General features: G+C 48.5%; 1 protein-coding gene and 1 long non-coding RNA gene across 2 annotated transcripts; one reads left to right on the top strand and one right to left on the bottom strand.

The window, feature by feature from the left end:
* Positions 1-4,344: 4,344 nt before the first annotated feature.
* On the top strand, positions 4,345-6,400 carry LOC134758728 (uncharacterized). Its single transcript, XR_010134240.1, has 3 exons — positions 4,345-4,488; positions 5,153-5,291; positions 6,356-6,400. It is a non-coding gene; the product is annotated as an uncharacterized lncRNA (long non-coding RNA).
* A 547-nt stretch (positions 6,401-6,947) lies between these two features.
* MUCL3 (mucin like 3) lies at positions 6,948-19,833 on the bottom strand. Its single transcript, XM_063707456.1, has 5 exons — positions 19,698-19,833; positions 10,888-12,289; positions 9,817-10,470; positions 7,566-9,513; positions 6,948-7,094 (listed from the first exon to the last, which is right to left on the bottom strand). Exons 1-5 carry the CDS (start codon positions 19,807-19,809, stop codon positions 6,948-6,950), a joined length of 4,263 nt encoding a protein of 1,420 aa, XP_063563526.1. The 5' UTR covers positions 19,810-19,833.
* Positions 19,834-20,466: the final 633 nt, after the last annotated feature.

Raw genomic sequence — 20,466 nt, 5'->3', positions numbered from 1 at the left:
CACTCTTATGACCCCATTAACTTTAATTACTTCCTAAAGACCCTATCTTCAGATATAGTCACACTGATGATTAAGACTTCAACATATGAGCCGGGCACAGTGGCTCATGCCCATGATCCCAGCACTTTGGGAGGCCAAGGCAGGAGGATCACTTGAGCTCAGGGGTTCAAGACCAGCCTGGGCAACATAGTGAGATATGGTCTCTACTAAAATTTAAAACAAAAATAATTAGCTGGGCATGGTGGCAGCCTCTGGGAGGGCTGAGTGCTGAGATGGGAGGCTCGCTTGAGCCCAGGAGATGAAGGCTGCAGCAAGCTATGATTGTGCCACTACACTCCAGCTTGGATGACAGAGCAAGCCCCTGTCTCAAAAAAAAAAATAGAAAAAAGACTTAAACATATTTAGGGGGGACACTGTTCAATTCATAGTAGATATATTTAAATTAGTAAGTCCTTTCAGAGGTGAGATTGGGACAGGAAGCTATTTTGAGCCTTACAATATTCTTTAGTCCAATAAAAGATGCAATTTAAGGTCTCATTAAAAAAAATCTATGAATTGCAATACAATATGGGCATGATGTTTAAATCTGCACTTGCAAATACTGGGATAAAAAGCTAAAAGTTAAAAGTCGTCTCCTCTGGAGAACAGGAATTGGACACGAAAAGGGGGAGGGTGCATCCGTGCTAGTTTTTGCAATAAATCTATGGAACTATTGGACTCTTTAAACTATTTACATGGATTGCTCTGGTAAAACTTTTGTAGACAAAATACATACACACAGATAGTAGGAGATAAGGACATGAAGATAGTGTTTGTAGGGGATTGTTTCAAGAGGCTTGGTGATGAAGGGGAGCTGATGGGGGCAAGGCTGAGAAGATGTGGGTGGGGGTCTGTGAAGATGGCTGCCAGCAGAGCAGAGCTTTCCAAAGTGTGTCCCTGGACCACATCAGGAGTGCCTGGGGAACTTGTTAATTTTTTTTTTTTTTTTAATAGAGACAGCGTCTCGCAATGTTGCCCAGGCAGGTCTCTGACTCCTAGCTTTGGGCAATCCTCCCACCTTGTCTTCCAAAAGTGCTGGGATTACAGGCCTGAACCACTGCATCCAGTGGCCATCTCCATTTTATTTATTTATTTTTCATTTTTTTGAGACAGCATCTCATTCTGTCACCCAGGCTGGGGTGCACTGGTGTGATCTCAGCTCACTGCAACCTCTGCCTCCCAGGTTCAAGTGATTCCCCTGCCTCAGCCTCCCAAGTAGCTGAGATTACAGGTGTGCGCCACCACACCTGGCTAAGTTTTGTATTTTTTGTAGAGACGGGGTTTTGCTATGTTGTCCAGGCTGGTCTCAAACTCCTGACGTGATCCGCCCACCTCAGCCTCCCAAAGTGCTGGGATTATACACATGAGCCACCGTGCCGGGTCTTTAGAAATCTACTTTTTAAAAATACTCTCCTCTGGGTGCTTCCTGTGCACAATGCTTAGGGCTTATTTGGCTGGTGTTGGGAAGGACCCTGTAGAAGGAGAAGGAAAAACTGGAAGGGGAAGAAGCCCATGAAGAAGGCAGGAGGGGTGGGATGGGGCAGCCAGAGCCAAGGTGCACGAACACTCCAATGTTAGCAGGGGAGAATGGATGCTGATGAAGGCGGCTTTTTAGACTTGATGGTGGGAAGACGAGGTGGGTCCTGACAGTATTTTGCACACTTGTGCCTCCCTTTTATTATATGCCTTCTTTGTGTGATCTCTGCCTTTCCTAGTGAACTGTGAGCTCCCTGAAGGCAGGGCCTGTTGCTGTTTTGTTCACTGATTTATCTTCAGAACTAGCACAGAGTAGATGCTCAAAAAATGTTTGCCAGATGAACACGTGAATGTCACGTTTGATATGATGTGACATCCAAGTGAAGATATTATTGAAAAAAAATTGAAAATAAAGGACTGGATTTCAGAGCCAAGGTAGACTTAATATGAGTTTGGAAGTTGCCTGTTGCAGTAATAATTTGGGCCTCTTAAAATGAACAAGCTCACAGAGATGCAGGGAGGAGGAATAGAACAGGATGTGCAAGGCAGGGTCTCCAGGAGAGTGCCTGGGATAAGAGAGCAGAGAGAGGATGCAGGAAACAGACATCAAAGAAGCCACCACAAAGCAGCCTCCTGTTCATTCAGCCTAGGGCTGTTTCTGTTTATTCCAATTCCACAACTGCCTCCTCGCTCCCTTTTTATGGCATTCCATCCTACAGTGGAAGCGAAGGGGCATTATAAATCTGCCTGACATTGGGTTGTAGTCATTAGGCAGAGAAACTTGAAACATTGAAGGGACCAAGGAGAGAAGTCAGGTGAAATGGCTAGGAAGACAGGAATTTGGATTGTACTTCTCTTCAGGCTAATATCACCCACAGTTCCCGTATCCCTGGGATCCCAAGGATCCCTCCCTGTCTCTATCCGGGGATTATGAAAGCCCTACTGAGGATTTTAATTTAGGCAGTATTTCTGGAAGTGATATTTTCATTTGACTTGGCTTTAGACTTGGAGCCTAGCTCTAATAAATATTTAAAGATGATATTGAAACTAGAATTTTCAAGTTAGATACAAAGCATTTGTTGAGCAGCCGTTAAACCTGGGATTCTAAGGAAATACAACACAGCTATTATTTGTGTTCATCCTTACAGCGGAGCATTGGAAGGGGAAGATGAAGGTGGGTTTGCTGCAAGGTGAAGTTGGGGGTCAAAATCGTGGTTAGTGGGGGTTAAGGTTAGTACTGGCTTTTGCAGAAAGGGGCAAAAAAGAAGTTCATCATCTTTGCTTGCTTTTTGCTTTTGCAAAAGAATGAGAATAAGCAAAGCAAACAGAATGCCTGGGACAGGACCTTTGTCTCCTTCAGACTTTTTGTGGCCTCAGTGTCTTCTCCGATTGATGGATAATTCACTTACCAGTCTCAAGATTCCAAAGAGAAGCATCACCTGGATGCAGGAGGTGGGAGGTAATTTCCCTCACCTCATCTTGAAATAATCCATGTGGGAAGTTGTTATCTAGAATGCCTGGGTTCTAGAGGGCAGATGGGCTCCAGAGGGGGCCTTGATGCCTGGTGTCTCAATGGGACATGAAGTTGCAGGAAGAATTAAAAGCTTGCCAGGGGCAGGGTTCTGGGAGGAGTAAGATCAGTTGGGGTAGGTTCCAAGACAGTGGTGAGTGGGGACTGGGAATGCTGGATTCCTGGGTTCTGAGGGTTGCTCCCACAATATGTCTGGCTTAATTTCTTTTCTCACTTGACCATAGCTGTGGCATTTATAGTTGCCACCAGGCAGGGGAGGCCGTAACTTCTGGACGCTCCCTCTCCAGGGAGAGGTATCTTAAGGCCATGACAATATGAGGGAAGAAGCAGGGAGCGGGAGAGAACAAGGGAATCACATCTGTGGGAGGAGAGGAGAGGAGAGGAGAGGAGAGGAGACCCACCCTCCCAGCCAGAGGTCAGCAGAAACCTGTTTTCTCTGGGATGTCTCATTTCTGGGACAGAGGCCTTTGTAGGAGGCAGAGGGGAGAAAAATGAAGGTGACTGTGTCCCAAATCATTGGATCTTCTTACTTTGCCAGCACCTCTCCAGGGACAGCTGGGCACTGTGAGGGGAGGATGCAGAGCCTGTGACTATGAGGCCAGTTAATGTGTCTCCGGGGACAGAGGCTGGCAGAAAAAACCCTGACCTGGGATACTGGCGGTGAGGCCAGAAGAAGACTCTGGACGTTCAAGGAGCTGGAAAGGGAGGCCTGGACTCTGGAAGAAGGGGCTGGACACCCTCGTGCAAATCTCAATTACACCCTGTTCCTTAGGTGGTCCCTATAACATCCCACCCATCCAGGTGGGGCTGCCTTGGTGTCAGAGAACCTGGCTCCACTGAGGAACAAAGTGAAATTGAGGTTTGGAGAAAATAAAGCAAGCCTTCTGTTCCATAGGAGCCGTGTGGGTTTGAACAGGGCTCTTCTCTGAGCCTCGGTTTTCTCATCTGTAAAGCAAGCTTTATAAGAACTCTTATAAGGTCTGTAACTTCTTATCAGGCTTGTAAAGCAGGCCTCGTAACTCGCAGGGTGATCGGAGGATCACAGGTGCGATGTACGTGAAAGCACAGCACAAACAGGTGTCAGTTTTACGGCCAATGTCACGGGGGTAGGAGCGACGCCCAGTCTCGTCAGTCCGGGCCCCTCCCTGGGGGCTGTGGGCTGGGAGGAGGGGATTCGGCGCAGTAGGGCTGGGGCGCTGCGGGGGCGGCGGCCTCGAGCCACTAATCTGAGCTGTCCGCAAGAGATCAGAAGCCGCCCGCAAAGCGGAACCTGGAGGAACGAGGGAGGGCCGCAGTCTCGGGGAACCGGAGCCCCCGCTGCGACTCCGCCGGGACAGCAGCTTCCGGCGCCCCGGCAGCCTCCTGCCCTCGGGGCACTCGCTCCCCCGAGGTGTACTCCCCGAGGGCTGGGGGAGCGCATTCCCTCCCGTCCTACTGATTAAGTAATTATCCCTAATGAGGGCCCAGCCCCGGAGCTTGTTAAAGGATTTCCGCCTAGATTTCAAAGTGATAATTAGCGGGGAATAGAGAGGAAAGTGGGAGGGAGACACCCGCCGCGCCCCAGGGCCCACAGTCCGCCTTTGCCGGGCGAAGAACCTCCCCATCCCCCTTATACACCCTTTGACCTCCAGTGCTGCATTTTGGTGTCTTGATAGGGGAGGGGTCTGTCCGGTTGGATGTTTAGGACTCTAGAGGCAGAGGTGTTTTTATTTCGTTTTGTTTTTGAATTGGGGTCCAGGCTGAGTTTAGGGGTTTCTGCATCCCTCCCAGGGCAGAGAGACACTCCTGTCCTGGCAGATGCCACAGGCTGAGTCACCGTCTACCCAGACAACTAAAATCCAGGCATCGTCCTCCTTTTCTCGAGGGCTCTCCAGCCCCTTCCAGAACCCAGGTGTCCCTCTGCCTCCTTTCTCCAGGGGCCTAAGTCTGGGTCCCTCTGGCACCTGGCATGTCTGCTTTCTGAGAGTCAAGCTTCAATCTTGCCTTTAGCAGAGCGGGTCTCTGGTGGGAGATTCAGTAATAAGGGCCTTCCCAGCCCAGCCAGGGCCAGATAGTTCAGTGACATCAGTGTCAGGGTTGGGATTACTGACCATGATAGGTTTCCAGCTTTCAGCAAATGGGGATGCCCAAAGGAGCAGATAGCGAGTGACCTGTGGCCCTGCTGTTTGATTCTGGATGGAGTTACGTTTAGGAGCCTGGCAGCAAACTGGGGCAACTGTTCAATTAGTGATGATGCCATACTCTGGTAAGAGAGCCAAGGCTGCATGGGTGATGGGAGGTTTCTGTTGGGACTGACATGGGCACACAACGGTTTTGGAGCAGGGCTGGTGTCCTAACATAAATAGGGGGCATAGTAGATGCTCACGGAGTTGGGCTTAATGAATTAGGGTGTTGTTTTATTCTATATAGCACCTAACTTGTGACAACTCTTGTTGAATTATTTAATTTTAATTTTCCTGTCTTTGTGTCTCAGGTGAGAACTATGTCTTATACTTCTTTATATCCTCAACAGAGTATATAATAGTTGCTTTAAAATACTTGCTTATTAATTGACAGGTTTTTCTACTCATTTTGTCACCATGCAAATAAACCCAGCCTGGACTGAGGCTGGCTCTTATCTAAACCCAGAAAGGAGCCATTTTTGGAGCAATAGAAATTCAGCCTCCCCTTTCTTGACCCTCCATAGATTGCCAGTCCTGCCCTCCAGCTCCTCTGTCTCCTCCACTTCTGTAAGGTCTCAGCCAGAGCCAGGAACGCCAGTCAGAACTTTCTCCCAATGGATAGTCTAATAACTATGATGCCCTTTATAAACATGTTATACTTTATTATAAAAAAGGTCAATAGACAGAAGGAAACTGTCATCATCATTCTCCTTTTCCCCCTCTGCCCAATCAGTAATAAGGTGAAATGGCCATAAGAAGAGAGAGAGAAAATCCAGAAAACACACACAGATGAAATGCCTACAAGGAGGAAAACTTGAATCTGGGGTGAAGGTGGGAGGAGAGAGAATGGGGACAGTAGAGAAGATGGGTAACTTTTACGAGATAAAGCTACAGCTGGCTTTTGGTGGAAGAGACAGGAAAATAAATGCTGAGACACCATCAGGGAAGGTCTGGGGTGGAGATCAGTGGGTGAGACTGCTGGCCAAATAAAAATCCCCTCCTTGCGTGTCCACCCACAACCCAGCAAGCCAAACCAACAGGGCGTCCACTGTAGACATTTAGGAAAACTAAGGGATTTGGGAGGAAGAGGAAGCAACCATGTGGATGAGAGATATTTATGATTTCTTCTGGACTTTTTTTTCTCCAGGGCATGGAGAGAGTGGAGAAGGAAATAAATTCTCTTTTCTTCTTGGATCCGTTTTTTTTGTTTTTTTTTTTTCATTAAAAAAATGGGGGTGGGGGCAAGGGTCCTGAGAACTCAGAGATGAGCCTGTTTACACACAAACTCTTAAGTAATAGTGAATGGAAATAACATAATGCTGTCCTGAAACCCAGAGACTCTGCCCTCAGTCCCTCCCTTTCCCCATAAACCCCACTCACAAGTCAGTCTGGGGCATTGCCTATAAGGCTCCTGTCCTTCCTTTAGGACTCAGTGCAGTGTTCTGCATTGGTGCCCCCACATGTCCATCAAACACCTTTTCATTCTCAGACCATCACCTTCTACAGAGAATGTCTGCTCGTATTATTCATTCTTTCTTCTTTGTCCCCTAAACTTACACCCTCCTTGCTTATCACCTCATTCCCCAACCAGTTTCAAGAACAGATGAAGGGTTAATACTGGTAACCGTCAGTATTCTCTGCCCTTCCTGTAGTCCCGGAAATAGAAATTGTGAGTCCGGTTCCTCATCCAGGAAAGGGGCAGAGCATGGAAGAGCCAGGGCTGGGCGCCTACTCCAAGATCACCGTGGGGAAGGGATCTGGCCCATGCCAAGATTCTGCTGCTCCATCAGGTAGACCGGGTAGGAATTGGGGCCACCCTCATCCTCTGCATCATTGTACTGGGTGTTCTGGGTTAGTGTGCGGCGTGTCCGCATCATATAGGAGACCTGTGATTGGGATGAGAAAGGAGGAATGAGAACCATCTGCGATTTGTTTTCCACAACACTCACCTCAGGTCTTGATTCTATTCTCAAGATTCCATCCAAACCTTGATGTTTATTCCAGCTCCAGGTCCAATACAATGAGTCCCAGCTCCATCTCCAGTTCCCCACTCTACCATATTCTCCTTGTCTTTACACCTCCTACTCTCATACCCCAGACTCTCCACCCCCCACACTTTCTCTTTCACACCCTTTCATTCTCAGCCACAGCCTTCTCCCCAATTCCAGCTTTTTACCTCCTGTGTATTTATTGTCTTTCTCCTTAGTTTTCACCAAAACTCTCCCTCTATTACTGTTCCTCCCACGTCTGCCATGTCTCTTTTCCTAGACTCATTATTCCCTGTAACTCTGACCCCTAATGTATCCTCAATTCCCTATCCCATAGGTTGATTTCTGTGGGGCGCATCTGTCCCTTACCAAGAAGATCAGGCCAAGGAACACCAGGAGGAGAATCACAGCCACCAGGACCACAATAACTATGGCCCATGCAGGGAATGAATCATTCTCTCCCATCTGTCCAGCATGGATACCTTTCTGTGAGCCATCTTTATTGAGGTATGGATGGCTCTCATTGCCTGTGGCTTCTGATGTGATAGAACTCAGCTTCGTTCTAGATGTAATGAGGGTGAAAGAACCAGTGGGCACCTGATGAGTAACTTCAGTTTTATTTAGATGAGAAGAGGTAGTAGTGAGAGATTTGTCTCCTGTGACTTTGACTGAAGGTTTTATAGTCTTTGTGACTGCTGCTGTTTTTTCTGGGTTTTCTGTGGACTTTACTGGGGCTTTTATGGTCTCAGTGGTCAGTGTGGTGTTCCCCGGGTTTTCTGTAGGCTTTTCTGGGACTGGTGTGTTTTTCCCTTTGGTGCATATGGTCTTCTCTGAGTATAGCGTAGGCTTTTCTGGGGTTCTTGTGGTTTTCTCTGTGGTTGACGTGGTCTTTTCTGGGTGTTCTGTGGACTTTTCTGTGACTTGTGTCATCTTCTCATGGGCCAATGTGGTCCTTTTTGCATGTTTTATAGGCTCTGCTGGGGCTGGTGTGATCACATTGGCTGATGTAGCCCTATCTGTATGTTCTGTAGACTCTGCTGCAGATGAGGTGATCTTGTCATTGGGTGATGTGGTCCTTTCTCCATGTTCTGTAGGCTTTGCTAGGGATTGTGTGATCTTCTCATTGGCCAATGTAGTCTTTTCTCCATGTTCTGTAGGCTTTACTGGGGATGGTGTGGTGTTCTCATTGGCCGATGGGGTCATTTCTTCGTGTTCTGTAGGCTTTGCTGGAGATGGTATGGTCTTCTCATTGGCTGATGGTGTCCTTTCTCCATGTTCTGTAGGCTCTGCTGGGGATGGTGTGGTCTTCTCATTCGCTGTCCTTTCTCCATGTTCTGTAGACTCTGTTGGGGATGATGTGGTGTTCTCATTGGCCAGTGGGGTCCTTTCTCCATTTTCTGTAGGCTCTGCTGAGGATGGTGTGGTGTCCTCATTGACTGTCATTTCTCCATGTTCTGTAGGCTTTGCTGGGGATGGTGTGGCCTTCTCATTGGCTATCCTTTCTCCATGTTCTGTAGGCTCTGCTCGGGATGGTGTGGTGATCTCATTGGCCAGTGGGGTCCTTTCTCCATGTTCTGTAGGCTCTGCTGAGGATGGTGTGGTCTTCTCATTGGTAAATGGGGTCCTTTCTCCATTTTCTGTAGGCTCTGCTGGGGATAGTGTGGTGTTCTCATTGGCTGATGGGGTCATTTCTTCATGTTCTGTAGGCTCTGCTGGGGATAGTGTGGTGTTCTCATTGGCTGTCCTTTTACCGTGTTCTGTAGGCTCTTCTGGGGATGGTGTGGTGTTCTCATTGGCTGTCCATTCTCTATTTTCTGTAGGCTCTGCTGGGAATGGTGTGGTCTTCTCATTGGCTGTGCTTTCTCTATTTTCTGTAGGCTCTGCTGGGAATTGTGTGGTCTTCTCATTGGCTGTCCTTTCTCTATTTTCTGTAGGCTCTGCTGGGGATGATGTGGTGTTCTCATTGGCCAGTGGAGTCCTTTCTGCGTGTTCTGTAGGCTCTGCTGAGGATGATGTGGTCTTCTCATTGGCAAATGGGGTCCTTTTTCCATTTTCTGTAGGCTCTGCTAGAGATGGCGTGGTCTTCTCATTGGCCAATGGAGTCCTGTCTCCATTTTCTGTAGGCTCTGCTGGGGATGGTGTGGTGTTCTCATTGGCTGTCCTTTCTCCATGTTCTGTAGGCTCTGCTGGGAATGGTGTGGTCTTCTCATTGGCTGTCCTTTCTCTATTTTCTGTAGGCTCTGCTGGGGATGGTGTGGTGTTCTCATTGGCCAGTGGGGTCCTTTCTCCGTGTTCTGTAGGCTCTGCTGAGGATGATGTGGTTTTCTCATTGGCAAATGGGGTCCTTTTTCCATTTTCTGTAGGCTCTGCTAGAGATGGCGTGGTCTTCTCATTGGCCAATGGAGTCCTGTCTCCATTTTCTGTAGGCTGTGCTGGGGATGGTGTGGTGTTCTCATTGGCTGTCCTTTGTCTATTTTCTGTAGGCTCTGCTGGGGATGGTGTGGTCTTCTCATTGGCTGTCCTTTCTCTATTTTCTGTAGGCTCTGCTGAGGATAGTGTGGTGTTCTCATTGGCCAGTGGGGTCCTTTCTCCGTGTTGTGTAGGCTCTGCTGAGGATGATGTGGTTTTCTCATTGGCAAATGGGGTCCTTTGTCCATTTTCTGTAGGCTCTGCTGGGGATGATGTGGTCTTCTCATTGGCTGTCCTTTCTCTATTTTCTGTAGGCTCTGCTGGGAATAGTGTGGTCTTCTCGTTGGCTGTCATTTCTCTATTTTCTGTAGGCCCTGCTGGGGATGGTGTGGTGTTCTCATTGGCTGTCCTTTCTCTATTTTCTGTAGGCTCTGCTGGGGATGGTGTGGTGTTCTCATTGGCCAGTGGAGTCCTTTCTTCGTGTTCTGTAGGCTCTGCTGAGGATGATATGGTCTTCTCATTGGCAAATGGGGTCCTTTGTCCATTTTCTGTAGGCTCTGCTAGAGATGGCGTGGTCTTCTCATTGGCCAATGGAGTCCTGTCTCCATTTTCTGTAGGCTCTGCTGGGGATGGTGTGGTGTTCTCATTGGCTGTCCTTTCTCCATGTTCTGTAGGCTCTGCTGGGAATGGTGTGGTCTTCTCATTGGCTGTCCTTTCTCTATTTTCTGTAGGCTCTGCTGGGGATGGTGTGGTGTTCTCATTGGCCAGTGGGGTCCTTTCTCCGTGTTCTGTAGGCTCTGCTGAGGATGATGTGGTTTTCTCATTGGCAAATGGGGTCCTTTTTCCATTTTCTGTAGGCTCTGCTAGAGATGGCGTGGTCTTCTCATTGGCCAATGGAGTCCTGTCTCCATTTTCTGTAGGCTGTGCTGGGGATGGTGTGGTGTTCTCATTGGCTGTCCTTTGTCTATTTTCTGTAGGCTCTGCTGGGGATGGTGTGGTCTTCTCATTGGCTGTCCTTTCTCTATTTTCTGTAGGCTCTGCTGAGGATAGTGTGGTGTTCTCATTGGCCAGTGGGGTCCTTTCTCCGTGTTGTGTAGGCTCTGCTGAGGATGATGTGGTTTTCTCATTGGCAAATGGGGTCCTTTGTCCATTTTCTGTAGGCTCTGCTGGGGATGATGTGGTCTTCTCATTGGCTGTCCTTTCTCTATTTTCTGTAGGCTCTGCTGGGAATAGTGTGGTCTTCTCGTTGGCTGTCATTTCTCTATTTTCTGTAGGCCCTGCTGGGGATGGTGTGGTGTTCTCATTGGCTGTCCTTTCTCTATTTTCTGTAGGCTCTGCTGGGGATGGTGTGGTTTTCTCGTTGGCTGTCGTTTCTCTATTTTCTGTAGGCCCTGCTGGGGATGGTGTGGTGTTCTCATTGGCTGTCCTTTCTCTATTTTCTGTAGGCTCTGCTGGGGATGGTGTGGTGTTCTCGTTGGCCAGTGGGGTCCTTTCTCCATGTTCTGTAGACTCTGCTGAGGATGATGTGGTTTTGTCATTGGCAAATGGGGTCCTTTCTCCATGTTCTGTAGGCTCTGCTGGGGATAGTGTGGTGTTCTCATTGGCTGTCCTTTCTCCATGTTCTGTAGGCTCTGCTGGGGATGGTGTGGTGTTCTCGTTGGCTGTCCTTTCTCCATGTTCTGTAGGCTCTGCTGGGAATAGTGTGGTCTTCTCATTGGCTGTCATTTCTCTATTTTCTGTAGGCCCTGCTGGGAATGGTGTGGTGTTCTCATTGGCTGTCCTTTCTCTGTTTTCTGTAGGCTCTGCTGGGAATTGTGTGGTCTTCTCATTGGCTGTCCTTTCTCTATTTTCTGTAGGCTCTGCTGGGGATGGTGTGTTGTTCTCATTGGCTGTCCTTCCTCCATGTTCTGTAGGCTCTGCTAGAGATTGTGTGATCTCATTGGCTGATATGGTCTCTTGTATGTTTTTTGTAGTTTTTGTCAGGAGCTTGTCTGAGGCAACTGTTGTTCTGGAATCTTCGGTTTTTTCTGACTCTTCTGGGGTTCCTGTGGTCTTGTATGTTGTTTTTGAGGCTGCTGTGATTTTTTCTGGAAAAGATGTGCTTTTTTGCTTGGTCTGTGAATTGCCTGGGTTGTGGAAGGAAGTTGTAGTCTTATGTGAGCTGGTACTTGTCTTATCCAAAGTACTCATGGACTTTTCCAAAGGTCTTCCAGTTTTATCTGATTTTCTTGTTACCGTTGATTTGCCTGTTGTGGACTTACGACAGTTTATTTTGCTCTTGGGTGCTGGCGTTATATGTTTTTTCCCAGCGGATTCTTTATGTGTGGTAGTGGAGTCAGCAGGATCAACAGAGCGCTGGTTCCGGATCATTGGGTCTTTCCCTTGGTTGCTGGAGTTTTCTTCAGAAGTGGTAGGAGCCTCATGATTATCTGTAGAGCTTTTGTGGTCTGTAGTTTTGGAGTTGCCTGTAGGCTTGTCAGTTGGCTTAGAATGGCGTGTGGTGTTGCAGTGGCGTTTTTGCTCATGGATTTCTGTAGATTTAGGGAGCTCTGGAGGTCTTTGTCCTGAATGCAGAACAATGTGATCAAAAGGGATACTATAAACAAGGCCTGGAGTGAGGGGAAATATGTGATCGGATGTTGAGAGTTCCCCAGTTTTCTGATATTCTTGGAATGTAGTAGCACCTGTGGAGGGAGAGAGGCAAATAAGAAACTTCCCCCATGTTCTTCTCCAACTCCCCCTTCCCACCTCCTTCTCTAGGGGATCTCTTTGTTCCCCCTGATATGACTCCCCAGCCAGTCTCCTCTGAATACTATGATATCTATTCCCCATTCTCACCTCCAGCCCCTAGGCTCAGGCTGTGCCTTCAGCAAGCATGCCACCTCATCCCCTTCCACATCTCCTCAACTCTCCATCTCAAGGCCTTCTGGCTTTAAGGCATCTTTTCTGATCCGTCTAAGCAGATAAAATCCAGCTTCATTTCAGTGCTTGAAAAGGTCTTTATTCACCATTCTGTCCTGTTACCTTCAACTTCACATTACAGTTGTTTGCGTGCCTGCCGACCTCCACTCCCTGCCATGCCTATCCAATGGTAAGGTTTTGAGGGCATGTATGGACTAGCATTTTACTGTGCAGGTGCCCCTTTAGGGTCTGTAACTTATGGAATGGAGTCTTCTTTCTATGGCATAGCTGAGAAGACCAGGAGTAAACGTTAGACTCTTCACCTTTCCATAACATTCTAACACCATCCCAAATGTAACAGTGTGAGAAATTGAGGTAAGACCTCTGCAGAACTTCCCATAGGGATTAGCAGGTAGACACAAATTGTGAGTGAGAGATGTATAAGAAGAATGGAGGATGGGTAGAGTAAGGGGGATGGGAAGCTTTCATTTCGATGATAAAGCTGGATGAGGGGAATGGATGAGATGACCCAACCCTTATGGTCACCCCACTGGGTCCCCCTCTTCACACATTTAAAGCCAACTGGGGATAGATGAAGGGGGCCATCTTGAAAGGAAAAGATATCTGCTTGGGGGTCCTGACAGGAGTAAACGAGGCAACTAGATTGTGGTAGGGACTGACTATGTTTAAGGACAGGGTGTGAGAGAAAACACCCCTATCAGTGGACAGATACACGCCTTAATTCCATGGAAAAACAACCTGATGGAGACAGAGGAGATGTCTCTGATACCTAGCCAAAAGAGTGAAGGCCAAGAGATCACCAAAGAGTGAAAGAGATAGTGTCGTTACATAACTGAGGTTTCTGGTCCCTGTTAGCTCAAGGCGGCAACCGGAACCTGGACCTATTCCCAATCACAAGAAACCACAGTCCACCTGCCTGCTGATGGGCAGAATCGGCCTGGGGAGCTTAGTCCTTGAAAGAAATATGGGCAGGACAAGAAGGGTGTGAGGGTAATAGAGAAGCCCAAGTCTCTGAAAGGAATTGAGAATGAGGGGAGAGAAGGGGGCTGAATGATCAGGCCTGCACTCCACTGTCCCAATCCCATTACCTGATCTCCTTGGCAGCAATACCAGTAATAGCTGTTGTTTATTGGACACCTTCCCCGGCCCCAGGATGTGGCTGGTGGCCTCACAGACATTCTCTTTCTGGATTCTCTTCTATGGTGATTGATCTCCCAATGCTCCATAAGGCTCTTTAGAAGCGGTCAACTTCCCCTATTTTACATCTGAGAAATTTACATTTCACGGAGGAAAAGTGACCTGTACATAGTCCCACAACAATAGCAACGGGCAACGTTTCTAGAGCTCTACAATGAGACAGGCAGGTTCTACAAGTGAGGGCATATATTAACTTATTTACTTTTCACAAGAACCTGTTGAGGTTGAGAACTATCCTATTCTCCAAACTTTACAGATGAAGAAACAAGGTTCTGAGTGGTTAAGTAATCTTCTCAAGGACACCCAGCAAGTAAGAGGTCGAGACAGAATCTGAACACACATCCTGGGCTCCCGGGCCCAGATCATTGCTGGTTAAGACCACAGTGCACAGCCAATAGGTCAGCCCAGTCTTTTAAAGAAGGAAAGACACTGACATGTGTGGACTCCCTGAAAGGTGCTGTTCATATATTTGTTTATTTAATCAAATAATTATGAACCTGTGAAGTGAGGATTGTGATCTTACTGTTTTACAGGTGGGGAAAGGAGACGCAAAGAGGTTAAGTAATTGGCAAAATTAGACTTTTCACTGTGCCCCAGATGTTTTTAAACATGATAAGGGATGAATGACTACCTATTGAGTGAATAAAGGAGCTGGCAGCAATGCAAAGGGCATTTTCCACTGGCCTTAAAGAATCAGAGGACAGGTTTGACATCCAGGCTTGGTCCCTCAGCGGTTTTGCATTCTTGCTCAGGTCTCTTAAGTGCTCTGAAGCTCCATGTTCTCGACTGTAAATAACCATGATGCTGACTGCACCAGCTTAATGTGAGGATTAAAGGAAGTATGGACCATGGAAGACTCTGGAGCACAGAAGCTGTTTAAATGTTTGTTGAATCCACATTGTAGTCTCTGAAATAATCTCGTGCTTTGCCCTGTCCTTCTCCTGGTAGTAAGGGGAGCCTGAGCATTAGCCCTACCCCCCTGCCTGCTCCATCCACCTCTCACCTGCTGTGGCCACCTTCTTGAAAACAGCAGCCTCTGCATTCCTGGGCCACTTTCTCTGCTGTGTTTTAATAACACAGCACTCATCACTTTCTGATATGTGATAAATACAATTAAATTTCCACAATGGCAAGGCTTTTTTGTTTGTTTGTTTTTTGAGATGGAGTCTCACTCTGTCGCCAAGGCTGGAGTGCAGTGGTGCGATCTGGGCTCACTGCAACCTCCACCTCCTGGGTTCAAGTGATTTTCCTGCTTCAGCCTCCTGAGTAGCTGGGACTACAGGCACATGCCACCACGCCCAGCTAATTTTTTGTATTTTTAGTAGAGATGGGGTTTCACTGTGTTAGCCAGGATGGTCTCGATCTCCTGACCTCATGATCTGCCCGCCTCAGCCTCCCAAAGTGCTGGGATTACAGGCATGAGCCATTGCATCCGGCCGGGGTTTTTGTTGTTGTTGTTGTTGTTTGAGATAGAGTCTTACTCTGCACCAGGCTGGAGTGCAGTGGCATGGTCACAGCTCACTGCAGTCCTGACCTCCTGGGCTCAAGCAGTCCCCCCACCTCAGCCTCCCTGTCAGCTGGGACTACAAATGTGAGCCAGTATGCCCCCTCCTCACCTTTTTTTTTTTTTTTTTTTAAGACGCAGGGTCTCACTATGTTGGCCAGGCTGGTCTCAAACTCTGGTCTTCAGTGATCCTCTCATCTCAGCCTCCTAAAATATTAGGATTATAGGCGTGAGCCACTGCACCTGGCCTGGCCTGGCCTGGCCTGGCCTGGCAGGGATTTTTATTGTTTTGTTCATCGCTGTCTCCAGCCTAGAACAGTGTCTGGTCCATAGGAGGCACTTTGTAAATATTTGTTGAATAATGAATGAAAGAATAAGACTGATGAAAACTCCTTAGAAGCCTTGCCAACAACATTTCATCATGCACGTTAAGTAAAAACCAAATGTATTTGTGACCTCCACAGGCTGGAAGACCAAGGGTGACTTCTGCTGTTCAGTAATTGAGCTCTGAGATTAAAAGACGTTGAAAGAAGGCCTCTGGCCCACCAATTCTGGGATACCAGTTGTCATTAAACCACAGGATCACAGTCCATAACTAGACTCAGATAACAAGATTTTAGAATTTTAGATCTGCATCAAACAGTTGTGGAACCATAGATTGTAAAAAGCTGAGGTAAAGCTCAAGGGATTCCTTGGTCCTGACGCAGCCAAGAGGCAAATCAGTGTAAACCCCCAGGACAAGAGGAGCATCTCTGCCCCAGACGATCTACTTTGGTAGTGACTTATTTCCCTAGGAAGTTTTCACCAGGAGATATTCATTCCACGTACAACCATCATAGCCCGAAAAGAACTGTTTTGGTCACTGAAGAATAGGCAGGAGGTGCAGAGAGGAAAATCCAACTTTAGCACAAGACACTGTAGGTAGATGCTCAGCTGGGATAAAAGAATAAGAACAAATCCCACAACATCAAAACGATGCACAGTGCCAAAGGTCCCCGCCATCTGCTTTGTTCACTCATTTGAAAGGGAGGACATCAGCTGGGCACAGTGGCTTATACCTGCAATCCCAGCACTTTGGGAGGCCAAGGTGGGCCTGAGGTCAGGAGTTCGAGACCAGCCTGGCCAACGTGGCGAAACCCCGTCTCTACTAAAAATATGAAAATTAGCCAGGCGTGTTGGCAGGACCCTGTAATCCCAGCTACTCAGGAGGCTGAGGCAGGAGAATCAGTTGAACCTGGGAGGCAGAGGCTGCAGTGAGCCAAGATCATGCCACTACACTCCAACCTGGGCCACAGAGTGAGACTCTGTCGAAAGAAGAAAGAAAGAGAGAGAGAGAGACAGAGAGAGAAAGAAAGAAAGAGAAAGGGAAAGAAAAGGAAGAAAAGAAAGAAAAGGAAGGAAGGAAGGGAAAGGAAAGGAAAGGGAAGGAAGGAAGGAAGGGAGAAAGAATATCTTGCTAAGCAACTCATGCCTTGGAGTCGCTGTCAGGGCACGCTGTCCCAAAAGAGCATCTCTAGTGTTTCCTGGTATCCTTACCCCCATAAATGGCATGCTCCATTTGCAATAATGTGGGTAAATGCTTGTTAAAATACCTATACAGTATGAGTTCAATAAGTGTCTTAAAACGCAGACATAGAAAAAGAAAAGCTGGTGGGCACAGTTGTTCACACCTATAATCCCAGCATTTAGGGAGGCTGAGGCAGGAGGATCACCAGTTTGAGACCAGTCTGGGCAACATAGCGAGACGTGTCTCTACAAAAAAAAAAAAAAAAGGAAAGCTAAAGGGAGATATAATCAAATGATTGCTTGGGGACTAGGGAGTATACAGAGATTTTATTTTTCTTTCTTATTTTTTCTATTTTCCATTTTCTACAATAAGCATACATTATTTGTGTTATAGAAATTAAATCAAATAACATTTGTTATAGGAAAATGTTCTTGTTAGATTCTTCCAAGGACCCCAGCCCCAATTCCCATCTCCTGCCTCACCTGTGCTCCCTCAGATGGTTTCATCTAGACTGCACCTGTGCTCCCTCAGATGATTTCATCTGGGCTGCACTTGAGCCTCCCTCAGATGATTTAATCTAGACTGCGCTTGAGCCTCCCTGTGATGATTTAATCTGGACTGCACCTGTGCCTCCCTGTGATAATTTAATCTAGACTGCACCTGTGCTCCCTCAGGTGATTTAATCTAGACTGCACCTGTGCCTCCCTCTGGTGACTTAATCTGGACTGCACCTATGCCTCTCTGTGATGATTTAATCTGGACTGCACCTGTGCTGCGCTCCGATGATTTAATCTAGATTGTACCTGTGGTTCTGTGACTGCATGATGCAGACTCTGGGGTTCCAGGATCTAGTTATCTGTCTGGGTGTTGACTGGTCCTGTGAACAAACGTCAGGGTCTCCTCACCAGAATGGTAGACTAAAGGGCTTCATCCATCCCAGTTGTCCCTCTTCCCTTCCTGCCGTGGCCTCTCTCTCTGCTGGGCACAGCCATGCACCAGCTCTGATTCACACTCCAGTTCCACCCGACCTCATCACAACCCGAGCCCAGCCTCAAGCCCTCCCCACCTTTAACCCACTCACTCTTGTCTTCAAAATCTGCAGAATGGGAGCAGCCAGCTCTCCTTGTCCTCCCCACCCCTCCCTCCATGCCGTCCAGCCACGCCTATCTCCTCTCCGAGACCACGCCCACATGGCCCCATCGGAATCTCAGGAATTCAGATCTCCGCCCTGAAGCAAATCTCAGAGCGACTGTGTATGGAGTGGATTCCCTTCCGCCCCCTGCAGGTTCCTCTTCCTTAAGCTGCAAGATGGAAGGAGGAGAGAGCAGCCAGTGGACAATCCGCCTGAGAGGAAGGGGAAGGAAAGGCGGGAGAGATGGGGCCGGGAGGTGTTGGGCGGCTGTGGTACCTCTGTCTCCAGACCCTCAAGGTAGGGGAGACAGACATCAAGTCAGGGTACAGACAGGACGCACTGCTGAGACCTTTCAGAGGCAGCTCAAAGATTCCTCAGTCCCCGCCATGCACCACCCACCTGCCCCTGCCTCCACACCTGACCTCAACCTGACTGTGCTCAGGGAAGGGGCACTGCCTCTAATATCACCCTGTGGATGGCTCTGTCCTTGGATGACTGTCCAGTGGGTAGACAGTGTCTCTGAATCTGCTGTTCTACATCTGCCTTGTGGAGACCCTCCTCCAAATTGCCCAGGCCCTCCACACCGCCCCTGTGTTCAGCATCTCTGCTCCCCGGGTTCAGTAGCAGTCCGTTTCTTGACTAAGTGAACTAATTTCGTAATTTCATCTTATCTTTAGGGTATGTTTTGTTCGTCAAACTTGTCCATAGTCATTTTCCCATCAAAGCCCTGAGATGTTTCCCAACTGTAAGACAGGGACAGAGCCTTTGACGCACACTTTTCTGAGTCTCCATGTGGATTAAATGAGTAAATGTGGATGAAGTCCCTAGAGCAACACCTGGTGCAGTGTAAATGCTCTGTAGGCATCAAATATTGGTACGGCCAGGCAGCAGCATCCAGCCCATTTTACAGATGGTGTGGAAGGCCAGAGTAGGCAAATGGGTCAGAGTCAGGACTGGAAGCTAGGTCTGCACAAAACAGAGCTCTCAGGAGAGAAGCTCCACCTGTCCCCCCAGGGCTGGGGGCAGTGGAGCTGGAATCCCTGTTTACCTCCCTCTAGCTGTGAGATATGGGACATAACCACTGTGAATCCACTCTCCTCAACCATAAGATGGGATATTATTAGCCACCTCAGGGGATGCTGAGATGAAATGAGATGAGTCTCTGGGCACGGTGGCTCTCACTTGTAATACCAGCACTTTGGGAGGCCGAGGCAGGCGGATCACTTGAGGCCAGGCATTTGAGACCAGCCTGGCCAACATGGTGAAATCCTGTCTCTACTAAAAATACAAATAAATGAGCCAGGCGTGGTGGCAGGTGCCTATAATCCCAGTTACCCAGGAGACTGAGGCAGAAGAATCGCTTGAACCCGGGAGGCAGAGGCTGCAGTGAGCCAAGATTGTGCCACTGCACTCCAGCCTAGGCAACAGAGCAAGACTCCTTCTCAAAAAAAAAAAAAAAAGAAGAAGAAGAAGAAGAAAGAAATCACCATGAGCAGCTGTGAATTCCGTGCACGGTGCTCAATGAATGTCAGGTGCCTACCTCCACCATCCAGGGCTGGCAGCCTCTACAGTGTCTTTATGCAAACTTGAAGAAACCCCCTCTGGATGGGTGCAGCCCTGTGAGCCATGTTTTAAAGAGCAGAGCACAGGCTGGATTTCATCTCCTACTACATGTCCCTTAGCCAGCAAACTTGAGCAGAGAACACTCTAGACAACTGTCTGTAGCAGCCCCGTGCCCGCTCCCTTCATTCATTTCTATTTGTTGTCCAACGCTATGAACACTAAGAAACAAGCTGTTTCTGTCTTCTGTATCCCCTGTGGGCATCTTACCTGCCCCCCAAGAAGCTAGAAGGAAGAGGAGGCAGCACTGGAGGCCAAAGGCGGAGCAGAGGCTGTGGACCGGCTGGGCCATGTCGGAGCTGGGTGGCTGCTTGGGGACCATGGGCTGCGGACCCCTCACCTTATATGGAGCCAATCTTGACGTCATGGGGGCTGGGGCTCCTCAGGACTAAGTCTTAAACAAATGGAGCCACCCCAACCCACAGGGGAGCCCTGATAAGAGGAGACCGCAGCTGCTGCGTCATGGAGCCAGTCACCTGGGTGCCTGCCGAGGGGTGTTATCTGGGGGCAGGGCAGAGGAACCAGAAAGGAGCAGGCACCTGAGCCAGCCCCAGTGGAGGGAAGTGAGGGTGGCGCCTCCAGGGCTCTGGGGAAGTGGGGAGCAGATGGCTCAGTTCTAGAAGGACTGAGCTCTGGCTGGGAGCAGGATGGGGTGGGGTTCACGTTCTGATCTGTGTCCAGCTTCACGCGCACCCTCCCACCTCTCCCGCATCAGCCCAGCTTCCACACCCCTTATTCACACATGGTCATTCTTGCCACCTTGGGCGGAGCTGTCCGCGAGGATCAGGTGAAAGAGCAAAGGCGAGAGAAAGCCCTCGAATGACCCTCGCTGCAGAGAAAGGTACTTCATGATGTTCAGAGGTCATACAACAATATGTGGAGAGTGCAGAGGCAGTGACAGAGACAAGACACAGAACCACAGGGACATATGTCACACCCCTCACCAGGGACACAGACAGGTCAGGCCACCCAGAGGGAC

This window comes from Gorilla gorilla, chromosome 5 (assembly GCF_029281585.2).
Source record: "Gorilla gorilla gorilla isolate KB3781 chromosome 5, NHGRI_mGorGor1-v2.1_pri, whole genome shotgun sequence".
In the NCBI taxonomy this organism is placed as follows: Eukaryota; Metazoa; Chordata; class Mammalia; order Primates; family Hominidae; genus Gorilla; species Gorilla gorilla.
This window is presented reverse-complemented; position numbering and strand designations above follow the sequence as displayed.

Excerpts from the sequence above, each read along its gene's own strand:
- MUCL3 (XM_063707456.1), bottom strand. The coding sequence starts at position 19,809 with ATGGTCCCCAAGCAGCCACCCAGCTCCGACATGGCCCAGCCGGTCCAC. Across the intron at positions 12,290-19,697 it reads TCTAGCTTCTTGGGGGGCAG|GTGCTACTACATTCCAAGAA; the intron begins GTAAGATGCCCA and ends CTCCCTCCACAG. Across the intron at positions 9,514-9,816 it reads TTTGCCAATGAGAAAACCAC|ATCATCCTCAGCAGAGCCTA; the intron begins ATCATCCTCAGC and ends TGAGAAAACCAC.